Consider the following 12,461-nt stretch of genomic DNA (forward strand, 5'->3'; position numbering starts at 1 on the left):
GAGAAGTGAGCAAAGTTGCCAGATTGCAGTTGCACGGCGGATCTTTAATATCAATAAAATACATGTATAACGAAGCCAAATATGAACACAGAGCTTCTGAGTGACATAACACCAAAAATACAACCTTTTCAACTCACTTCCGTAATACACAAACGATGTCTAGATACTGGTAAAATTGGGAATGTTTCTTATTGTTTGGAGAGTTTTCTCCCTGTGGTATATTAAAGAAGAGTGACCGAGTTGATTTTATTGTGGTTCGGTAGATGTTGCCTTGTTCTGTATATCCCATCAGGCAAAAACCAGGACGGCGGTTTGAGCCACCAGGTGGGGCTTTAGGAACAGGAGTAGTGCATTTGAGTCACCCCACCGGGCCCAAACAACGGAGTCCCAGCAGTCGCCCGCCGCTAACAGGACATACAGCATTTTTATGCATTTAGGAGGCTATTTCTGTCCAGTTCACTTTGATCTCATCTAGCCCATAGCTCCAAATAGCTTAACGTTTACCACGTTCACTGAGAAATAATAATAGTTCGAGAAATATCCACACATAATGTTGGATTCTACAGCTGATAACAGTCTCAAAGTGAGCACGTGAGGAGCAGCAAATCACTTGGATTCGGGCCTGTTTGCATACTAAAATCTGCCATTATCCTTTTACTTTTCTTTTTTTTCAAAAATAAAAAAGAGAACCATGGAGCAATTGAAAAGAATAAATCAGTTTTTCGAAACTTTATATCATATTAAGTCGTTTTGAAGCGGAGGAGGTCAACTAACAGTCGTCTTCTTAGTGGCAGTGTATGCAAAACGAATTGGAAATTATTATTAACGGCATTCAAAGGTTTTGCTCGAATACTGTCATATTTATATATATATATTTTTTTTGTTGTAAACTTGACCTGAACCATCAAATAAAAAAATGTGGGCGGGAGAAAAGGAAAATGTCTTAATCATAATCATCATTCATTCATCAAGCCACTCAAAAATTCCCATTTTAGTACAGTTAGTAAAACTGGCTTGTACCTTGACAACATCAACATCATAATCCCTCAATGCCATAATAATAAATAAAAACCCAGTGTCAAATCAGAACAACTCTCCTATGCTTATCGCACGAAAAAAGGCAAACATGTGACCATCGTTATTTTAGGACGAATCTAGAGCCAAATCTTTTTTTATTTTTATTTCCTTTCCTTTCCTTTCATTTTTATTTGTTTTTAGGTTAAATCTATACCACAGTAAGCTTGGACGCTTATAGTGTCCAATACGGTCTACATGGGAAAAGATCTACAAGGTTAAAAAATTCACTGCAATATTTATTTTTGTGCACACACGCACACTCACATGCACAAATACACAGACGTACAAAATACCTCTACCATATATAAGTGTGTATAAGTAGTTTGTGTGTGTGAGTGCATGCATGGATTTGTGTATTTGTGTTCGTGTGTATGTCTGAGTGTGCGCGCGCATGTGAATTTTTTTTTCTTGTGTGTTCTTTCGCAGGCCTTTCGGTAGTGTTCAACACATAAATCAGTATTTAAGGAAAGCATACATTTAGAGGCCAGTAGTATGGATCCAGCCAGTGGATCGTCATCCAACTACACAGCCTTAAGGCCACCATCTTTTTTTATTCTTTAAGAATAGCAAGGACAAAAAAAAAAAGAAAGAAAGAAAAGAAATTAAACGCTTATTTTTTTCTAGAAAACTTAATGTGCCAGTGTCTATACTCATTACTCTTCATGCCCCAATATAAGAAAAAAAAAAAAAATCTAGTGCCGTTTTCTGTATCATTGAATTCTTTCATGGTTTTTTTAAATTTGTACTTATCCATCGGAGACATGCTTGCGCATGTGGTCATTGAAGTGCTCGATTTGGTCAAACTTGACAGGGCACACGGAGCACATGTAGGTGGTCCCCTCCTGGCAGCTTGCTTCCGCAGCGACGCTCACTCCGCTGCTTCCGACTCCGCCCCCGACTCCGCCCCCGGCCCCGCCCACTCCCACCGGCATGGTGAGAGACACCACTCCTGCTCCTGGCTCGGGAACAGCCATGGGCACCGGGATGGACGCGGGGCCTCCGGCGCTCCCTGCGGCACTGACCCCGGAGACCCCGGTCTCGGAGCTGTGCAGGGCCATGTGGCGCTCCAACAGGGTCTTGTGGGAGAACTTCTTCTTGCAGATGTAGCACTCATAAGACTTCTCTCCACGGTGCAGGCGCATATGGACGTTGAGCGAGCTCTTCTGGGTGAAGCGTTTGTTGCAGATGCTGCACTGGTACGCTCGGACACCTGTGTGTGTGACCATGTGTTTGATGAGATAATCCTTCAGCGAGAACGAACGCCAGCAGATACTGCACTGGTGCGGCTTCTCACCTGAAAGAGCACAGAGCACAGACATTTCACCAAAGCCTCCTGCATTAACCAATGTCCTGTCACAGATCATGCTATTATAGATTATACATCTTCTTATTTTTGTGACTGCATGGTGAGAAGTTACCATATTTTGCATGCAGGTTGCAATGCGACAGCTACAGAAATATGCTTCTTGATCGCATATTGTCTATGTTTTGGTTTTTGATAGCACCTTTTTAAACAATACAAAATTTTACATGCTATTGTCTGTGCATATCATTCTAAATTGTAAAATAATAATAATAATAATAAAACAGACTGTACAAACTACGTGGGAAACAAGAAAAGTCCATTTAAAAAACTGTGTAGAAAAAAAAGAGAACTTAGAGAACTTGAAAAGCATAAATCACAAGAAAGTAAATGTATTATGGTGCCTTTTTGAAACGAGCAAATCCTGTGCCAGTTTCACAAAATCATGGTATAAAGTACAGTAAAGAAAAATGTTATCTCAGTAAATTGTACATATAAAGTGAAATATAAACTTGTTAAAAATATTGGAAACTCTGCAGTATAAATCATTCCTTTCGAAGGCCATACCTAATCCACAGAGGACAGCCAACAAGAATAATTCACTATCAGTGCTGTCAAATGATTAATCACATCCAAAACAAAAGATTTAATTTACATAATATATGTGTGTGTTTACTGTGTATATTCATTATGTATATATATATATATATATATATATAAATACACACATGCATGTTTATATTTTAGAAAAATGTTTTGTATATATAAAAACATTAATATTTATATATAATATAAATTATATTTAAATATATATATATATATATATATATATATATATATATATATATATATATATATATATATATATGTATATATATACGTGCAAATATTTTTAAAAGATATACATGTTTGTTTGTGTATTTATATACATGACCGGTCAAAAGTTTGGGATCAGATTGATTTTTAATGTTTTTTACATGAGTCTCTTCTCTTATTCTTTCTTTTTTTTTTTTTTAGAAATTACAACTTTTATTCAGCAAGGATGTGTTAAATTGTTAAGAAGTGATAGCAAAGATTTCTGTTTTGAATAAATGCTGTTCTTTTTAACTTTTTATTCATCAAAGAATCCTGAAAAAAGTATCACAGTTTCCACTATATATATATATATATATTTGGAAGCACTACTGTTGATAATTCTAATAATAAATCATCACATTAGTAGTATATTGGAGTAATGATGATGGAAATTCAGCTTTGCTTCAGAGAAATAAAATATATTTTAAAGGATATTAAAATAGAAACCATTATTTTGTATTGTAATAACATTTTACAAGAGTACTGTTTTTTCTGTATTTGTGATCAAAGAAATGCAGCCTTGATGAGCAGACGAGAAAAAACATTACAAGCCTCACTGATCCTAAACTTTTGACCAGTCGTGTATATATAATACACATTACACACACACACACACACATATATGTAAACAAAAACTTTTATTTTGGATGAATCGTTTGACAGCACTGATTATTACCAACTATTCAGCCTGAATCGAAAGCGTTTCAGAACAGCTCATGGATACACAACCAGCTAACCATCCAGAGAACTCACCTGTGTGCACAAACATGTGTTTCACAAAGTTTTGTTTGGCAGTGAAGGTCTTGGAACAAAGAGTGCACGCGTAGGGCTTCTTCTCCCCGTGCTGTCCCACAGAAGCACCACCCTGCTGTTGACTTCCACCCGGTGGCACGGTCAGTCCGCCGGGGAACGGAGGCATGCTGGGAGAGGGCACTGCCACAAACTGGGGCTGCTGACTCCCAATGGACTGGGGCAGGCTGAAGAGGAAAGGCTTGTTGTCGCTGGCTGACTGCGTTGTGAAGAGTGTAGGCAAGTACGTGTTGCCTGCGGTTCCCATTACCTGGCTGTTGCTGGTCAGGGTGAGGGGCATCCGCAGGTTGCTGGTAAGTGGCTCACCTGGCCGCAGGTACGGCCCGCCAGGCATCGCCTGGGATGCTTGTGGCAGCTGATGGAGTCCGAGCTCGCCACTCTCTTGAGAAGGACCGTTTCTGTTCTCGTCTTCCACCGACTCTTGGGTCTGCTCGGGGGATGAATCGTTGACCTCGATCTGCACAGGGGTTCCCCGCTCACCTTGCAGGCTTTTATTCGGACAGTTGTCTCGAGCGAACGCAGACGAGAAGGGCTGCTCGACAGAATCCGTTTCTGTGCCGATGGAAGAGCTGACGCCGGAGTCGAAGCTCTCGCCTTTGGGCTCGCTCTCGACACACTCCAGCTGCTCGCCGTCCTCGCGGCAGTCCTCCAGCCCGTAGCAGGTGTACTCGTCCCCTTGCTCCTGCTTGATGTGAATGTCACCAGTGTGGAGCCTGACGGGACGAGGCTGTTTCCGGCAGTGTGTACTCTCAGACGTGGCCAGGAAGCGCTCCATCTGTTGCGAGCGCTCGTGGATGCGTGTGATCCAGGCAGGGTCCTGCCCTCCCTCCTTCTGCTGTAGTGGAAGGGACGAGTCGTAGCTGGCGTTCGCCACGGTGCTGGCATAGTGGGAGCGATTTCCTCGGGTACCGTTTTGCAGGCCCAACCCAGAACAGCTGGAGTAAAGCGAGGAGTAAACGCGGTCAAGGCTCTGGTGAGATGTTTGCATGTAGCCTGATTCGGCATCACTGCTTGGGCCGGACGTGCCAGACTCAGGAGTTCCCCGAGGCGTCTCCTGCCCCGAGTCTCCTGGGACCACGGAGAAGCTGCCAGGTCCAGCGATGCCCACATTCTGCGAAACAATGCGGGTGCACTCGTCGATGACGGTCTTGATCTGAAGTATGCTGGCAGCCGTGAGGATCTGCAGCGCCTCGGACTGGGAGACCCGCAGCACGCCGCTGTACATGAAGTCAATCAGTTTCTGGACGGACTGCACAGAAACCACAGAGGGGATCTCGATGTCACTGTAGCCCAGGAGCAGCTTGTCCTGAAAGAAGGGGCTGCCTGCAGCCAGCACACAGCGGTGAGCTCGCAGCATGCTTCCGTGGATCCGAACCGTCACGTCACAGAAGTGCCCGCGGTTTCGCTGCTCATTGAGGGTCTCAAGTACAGAATTGCTAAAGTTGTGGAGATTAATGTGGTGAATGCGTTCGGTCATCCCCTTGCACCTGATGTCACCTGCGCGACAAACACAAACACAAGACATTCACGTGAGGTATGCATTTACAGAAACATCTCAGTTTAACAACCACCATATATTCAATCATTTTAATAAATACCGTCTACCGCTACACTTTCTCACTCTAAACTCGTCACATATTGCCGTTTGGTCATGAAGCGACATGCAGGGCACTCCGCTGCTTTCAATAAGAAACGCTTTGCGTCAACAAGGGCACTGGAATATCATCGTCCATGATTAAACTATATACTCGTTAATCAATTTTGCAACTATTACATGTATGACCTTCAACAAAATCTTCTCAGATTAGTTCCAAACAGTTTCAATTTCCATTCCCCTGTTACAAGTTTTAGCCACGCACACAGAGAAAACACTGAAGGCCAACACCTGTGCAAAAACAGAGAATATACAATATGGAAAAAAAACACACAAAGCCATAGAAATACTAGATTAGATCATACATATATGCAAATATATGAGAATTATAATATTTTCTTCCTCACAAATCATTAAGAGGAAGTGTAGGCTGTTAAATATGAAGATAATACAGTAGATTGCCACTGCTCCAGACTCGAGCATGAATTATCTTGTGAGTTTATAGGCTGAGTATGAGCAATAAATAAACCATAGATAACCACAGGCATATGCTTCAGTCTGGTATTATCTTATGGAATGTCTTATTGCTTTCGTTCAGTGACATTTCCTGTAGAACGTGTCTCGCCCTTATGGACTAAATGGTCACGGGATGTTGTTTGCCAGAATGTAGCCAACAGCAGAGTATCACTGTGACGTTCTGAGAATAGATTATGCCCCGTTAAAGTGTTGCAGAAATTGTAAGAATGTATTTAACAGCTATACTACAGTACACCCCTGTAATATATACTGCCCTGTAGCAATAGTACGAGAAGGGTGGTAGTTTATATACATGAGATTACTTAATGTTTTGATGACTTTTTTGTGCTAAACTCTGCAGGACCGTGGCCTTCTAGGAACAGGATTGGAAACCTCTTACTGTATATAGCACAGCACATGTTTGGTGTAATACTATATACAGTACCCAGAAGAGTTTGTCAAAACGAGCAGTGACAGAGCTAACCACACACAATTATTCATCCCAGACGTATGGATTTCTAATGCCAAATTTTCAAGATTAAGTAACTGGACACCGCATTCTAATGCAACGAGGTCATCTGACAAATATAGTGAGGTCATGTGATGACCAAATACAGTAGCATACATGAATAACCTGTACTCTTTTTAAAAGTCAGTATACAGCCAGTATACAGGATTCAGTAAGTAGTCTTGATCTATATCATCAGACAAAACTGACAGCCTACTACTCTTTGAAATCACTGCATATTATAGGTTTTCACATAGTAGTAGGCCACTTAATGAATCTGGTATGCCATTAATGTCTTTACTGTCTACAACCAGTCCTCTCCACAACCGCCAAAACATTTACTTCATGGTAGTATGTTTACTGTCTGTCTCTATATTCTGTAACTATATGTAACTCTTACTAAATGAGGCACTGATTTAGAACGGAGCACGTAATGGTCTTTGAGAAGATCACTGTGTCTCTGGATCTGAAGAGCAGACAATCTGAGTACAGATGTTTAAAAGAATCTAGAGAACCTTAATTACACACACACACACACACACACACACACACAAATAACCCTCTAACTCTAATGCATAAAATTACAATTTAAGGCTACACTTTATTTTAAGGTGTAATTATACATTGAAGTACTAAGTCATATTAATGAACTACATGCACTCATTATAAGGTTAGGGTTAGGATTAGGGTTACTTGCATGTAATTAGGCATAATTCATTGTTATTATAAGTTGTTATTATAACAATGAATGTCTTCTTTTATGTTGCACTGAAGAAAGAAAGCCATACAGGTTTGGAATGACATGAGGGTGAATAAAGACTAAACTTTCATCCCTTCAAAGCTTTACTTATTTGCATAAATGCAGCATTTAAAAGGCTATTCCTTTATTTCTCACTACACATTTTTACTTACTTTTCTTAGAGTGCAAACACTGCATGGGATATTTGTACTTTTCGTATTGTCACACTGCAAAACCATTTAAAGGAAGCAATGAATGCATTTAATACACACCATGCCCTGCATAATATACATTATAAAAGGTAATGTCCATGTTATTTTTCAACTATCCATATTTAAGGTTTAAAAACAGAACAAGAATTTTAGGATTGACAACACCTTAGATCAGCATTCACACTTAAAATATCTATATCTTATAAATTTAGTTCAGGGCACGGTGCATTATATTTACAGCTATACTTTTTTATGTCATGAGATGATATTGATTATAAATATGTACTGCAGCTTTTAGACTAAATCCTAGCAAAACATCACAGATTAGCACACTGGAGACATTATTTATGAAAAGTGGAGAGGCTGGGAAGCAGTGACCTAAAAAAAAAAAAAAAAAAAAAAGCATTTATTCTCACAGACAGAGGGCAGTCTTGAGCTGGTCTGCATGTGTTTGGCTTTTGCGTTAAATATGAAATTTTAAAATGAGTAAAACAAATCAAGCCCCTGTGAGTCCATGCGATCATGATTCATGCAATGAGTCGTTTTCAGACCTCTCTGAAGCTCACATGCATGCTGTTCTGCATCTGAAAGAACGCAGCAGTCTATACAAAGAGTTTTGGAGAGACACAAAATGTCCACTTTCTGCGAGGCGCTGCACCCTTTTTCAACAGAAGGCATTGAAACTCTTAAAAATGCCCAGAAGAGTTTTAACACGGTTGAAAATGGTCGTACACGCAAAGTTGAAAGCACACACTGTTTGCACACCCCTTCTCCATGTGCATTCCTCTCTGAGCACTTCTCAGCTTTATGCATTGTCATTCTGCTACCACTGTGGTCTCACTCCCTCAACAGCAGTCTCAAAAATAGCGAGTGTCTGCTATTCCTGAGAAAGCATTTAAAATGTCATTTCTTCCCTTGTATGATTTCAAGAGCATTTAAATGTTAGTGCTGCATGAAAGGATGTGAAAAGACAGGTTAGCGGAGCAGGTCATTCATTTAGGATCCATAGCAAACGGCAGATTTCAAGGATGCCACCTCTGAGACTTAAAGCATGACACTGCAAGATGATACGGCAAAGAAATATGCATCATTTCTGAAGGTTATCGCAGCAAAGAGTTGTAGAAGAAAAAGGAGAAGAAAAACCGGGTGCTTGCGTGTGTCTAGACATGTTTCTGTAAAACTTTAAAACCTCTTGATGATTTTTTTTTTGTGTGAAACCGTTTACTTCTCATAAAGAGGTTCGTGGTGCGCAGCAAGACCATGGAAATAAATCAAACAATATTTTTATTTCTAATGTCTGATTCCAATTGTAATAAATCTAGATATATTTATAAGACACATGCAAAGCCCAGATTTTTACAGTGGCAGAGTGGGAAGTGAATAGGTAATGCCACACACTAAGCAGACAAGATATGAATATATTATGCTTTTCCTAAAAGTCTTGATTTCCTGAAGGCAAGCTTAAAGACCGGTCTGCTTTTGATTCATGATTGATAATGACATCAGAGATCAGACAGAAGAGTTTCAAGTGGCTCTAAAAAAAAAGGAGAAGTTTTAAGACTGTGTTTCTCTAAAATCCCAAAATAAACGTATTATTCAGTATTACTCTGAATGGCAATGCAAAAGATGCAGTGGATTGCAAAATAACGAGTTTGATCTGGATTGAAAAATGTCTAAATGTAGCTTTTGTGGTGCACCTTTAGATCTGCATTTTACAGCAGCATGATTTATGTGAACTAGGAATATTGATATTAATCAAAGTATTGCATTATGTGTATGTTGTTTTAGACAGCATTGTTTACCAAGAGGGAAAATACACACTGAACACAGGTGCTGACGTCCGGATTTAATCAACCGTGCTATTATACCTGTGTTGTACTGTACACAACTACAGTACAGTGTGTATGTGTGTGTGTGTATACATGGAGTGATGTCAATCAGCCAAATTGTACTGAAGTGTGTAAAGCAAGATAGTGTCATGCAAGACTTTATTCATGCTAAATATAATAATAATATAGCAACACCAGTTTTAGTTTAGTTGTGTACTGAGTGCTATAAGGTTCGTATAGGACAATACTACACGATCCCTGTGAAAACACAGTGCACTTGACGTGTATAGTGTTAATAGTATATATTGTAAATAAACTGTATCATATTAATGAAATAAAAGGCAACAACAGTGTACTCAAAGAGAAAAGACTTTTCTCATTATATTTTAAATCATTATGTTTGAGTAACTTTTGTGGTGCTTTACAGAAGATGCGTTCACTAACATATAAAGTGCTTGATTATCATTTTTACAGTGGTGTGTTGTTTAGTATTGCATTTAAAGTTAATACATTTTTTTTAAAGTACCAAACAGCAACTTCTTCATTACAAATGTGTAATTACAAATCTATTTAAAAACAGACAAATTGAATTAAGAGATCCGACTGCAATTATCATTCAAATAAATGTCTCAAAAACATGTCCAAAATTATATACAACTATATATATATATATATATATATTTATTTTATTTTTTTTGAAAGTTTGCTCAAGTTTACTTCTTTTTCCACAAAGGAATCTTTCGAGAAAAACAACTGGCGAGTGTGAAAGTTAGTCTGTTGGGAGAACAACAGTGATGATGATCTAACCCATCCAAAATCAAAAGATCAGAAAATAAGGATTTATATCTTGCATAAAGAAAATAAAGCATACTTTAGGACCACAATCATTTTTAAGTATTATGCCGTTATTTTCATGACAATTAAGCGCATCCCCACCCTCACCCCTAAATTCTCATTACTGTAATGCATCCATTTTCCTTTTGAGATTGAGAATTCTCATTACTTTCAATGATGATTTTCATTATATTCTCATTACTGTAATAAACAGTGTAAGGCTGCTGAAAGCTTAGCCGTCCTCTGACCACGGTGTGACGCTTGTGTTCATAACTACAGATGTCAGATCACAGGGAACACAGCTCTGTGATAATGCTGCCTGTAATCGCTGCTTTTCCTCCACAAATCACATTCCAGCCAATCAGAATTGAGAATTCAGTGCTCAACTGTGAATAATGTTACAATGTAAAAATATATTTTTTAAATGGAAGATTTTGATGCAATTCACCCAAATTTGGTCGAGTCTATATATGTGTCCATTTAACACACAAAGTATATGCTGCAAACAGATGTGTTTCTCTTCTATAGGGTGTGGTGTATTTATTATATATATACATATATATATTTTTTTAATCTCAGAAAGAAGTGAAGAAGAGAAAGGGAGAGGGTGTTCAAGTGACTGATATTGCTCATTACTGGACCAGAGAGAAACACTTACAGTCTGATGGTGTTCTGTGGGTGTGGGTGTATCAGGCTGGTGGAGAGGCACTGGTTAGATGCTACAGGTTGCTGGTGGTGGTGGTGCAGCGGAAGAGGTCAGTCGTAACCACTCATTTCATTTCGGTCTGGCCACAATCTAACCTCATGCAGAATGTTCAAAGTCGCCCTGTAAAAAAAAAAGAAAAGAATCAGAGAGAACAGTTAATGTGTTTTTTTGTTTGGTTTTTGTTTTTAAGACAAGTTGCTGAACATGGGAGATTTATAAATAAAATTACATTTATATACAAGCAACAAGATATATGACAGGTAATCAACTGTAACGGCTGGTGGTTAATTTTATACAACAGTAAGTTCTAGTCCTTGAATCTGATTGGACGAAAGGCTTCCAAGAGTGCTGATATTCCACCAGTAACAGCACTGGGATTTTTCACTGTTCGCATCACTCTGTGTCCTAGACAGACCGGTAGTCTGTGCAGGGGGGGGACTTAGTGATTTGGGGGCCTTAAGCAAATCTCAGGTATGAGGCCACAACATAATAACTATGCATGCTCTTTTACGCCCCGCATAAACCCCTCGCTTTATTTACCTCTCCACAACTTAAATAAATAATTACTCAACCTGATGCTGTTCTAAAGCCATATTATGCTTATTTAGTTTGGATCACAAAAGAAGACATTATATTTTTTTAAAAATGCTTGCACTTGTCCATTTAATGAATTGTAACCTTCTGCAATCTTTTTACAAAAAAAGCTTAAAATGTCGTAAAATAATCCCATGCAACTCGTTCCATGTTCCAAGTTTTCTTAAGGGGTTTGCAGAGAAACAAATAGAAAATGTAATCTATTATTAAGCGAATGTCTCCAGTCATTTGTATGAGTGCACAGCAGTTCGTGCCGGTGCAAGACAATTTAAAGCATCAAGACAAATGAAATCATGACACGAAACACGATACTTTCTTCTCTGAGGTTAATATATCTGTTCTGAGACAGTCTGACAGGATTATACAGTCTAGAAAGAGCGCTACAATCACTAAAAAATGTCTAAAAGCAAAGAAGTTCATCGGGATCTCAAGACTTTCTGTTAATTAATGAATCTCCCTGCACCGCACAATCAATCTCTTATTTACATCGTATCTACACGTTGTTATAATGAGAGGATTCGCAAGCTTGCAAACTTGGCATTAGATAAAAACTTGGCATTTTGTATGCTGAATGAACATTTGATGCTCTCCAGAACACAAAAACACACTAGAACGTTTGCCAAATATGTTTTTTTTTATATCAGATGGGGCCATATTTATTGGTTAACTCCGCCCCTGAGTCTGTGTAGCAATACAGTTTACAGCGACTTTAGTGCAGGTTACATTATTGACCAGTAGGTGGCAGCCAGGGACCATCTTAATGACTGACAGCGAGTTAGACCGAGACCCTTCTTTCAACTAGTTCATTCAAAAACTAGGCTCAACCTATGAGAAACTTGTCGCCGAAACATATCACTGAAACACTTAATAATCTCCTTGACCGT

General features: G+C 39.0%; 1 protein-coding gene across 2 annotated transcripts in view; it reads right to left on the bottom strand.

Moving 5' to 3' along the window:
- Window positions 1–745: 745 nt before the first annotated feature.
- LOC132132166 (zinc finger and BTB domain-containing protein 20-like) overlaps window positions 746–12,461 on the bottom strand; it is a 52,264-nt gene continuing 40,548 nt past the window's right edge. For both annotated transcript variants that reach the window (XM_059544470.1, XM_059544478.1), the window contains exons 2-4: window positions 10,936–11,103; window positions 3,989–5,542; window positions 746–2,371 (exon numbers count right to left, since the gene is read on the bottom strand). In XM_059544470.1, coding sequence (XP_059400453.1) covers window positions 1,824–2,371; window positions 3,989–5,522 — 2,082 coding nt within the window. In that variant the 5' untranslated portion in view covers window positions 5,523–5,542; window positions 10,936–11,103 and the 3' untranslated portion in view covers window positions 746–1,823. The remainder of the gene's footprint in view (window positions 2,372–3,988; window positions 5,543–10,935; window positions 11,104–12,461) is intronic.

This window comes from Carassius carassius, chromosome 4, assembly GCF_963082965.1.
Source record: "Carassius carassius chromosome 4, fCarCar2.1, whole genome shotgun sequence".
Lineage (NCBI taxonomy): Eukaryota > Metazoa > Chordata > Actinopteri > Cypriniformes > Cyprinidae > Carassius > Carassius carassius.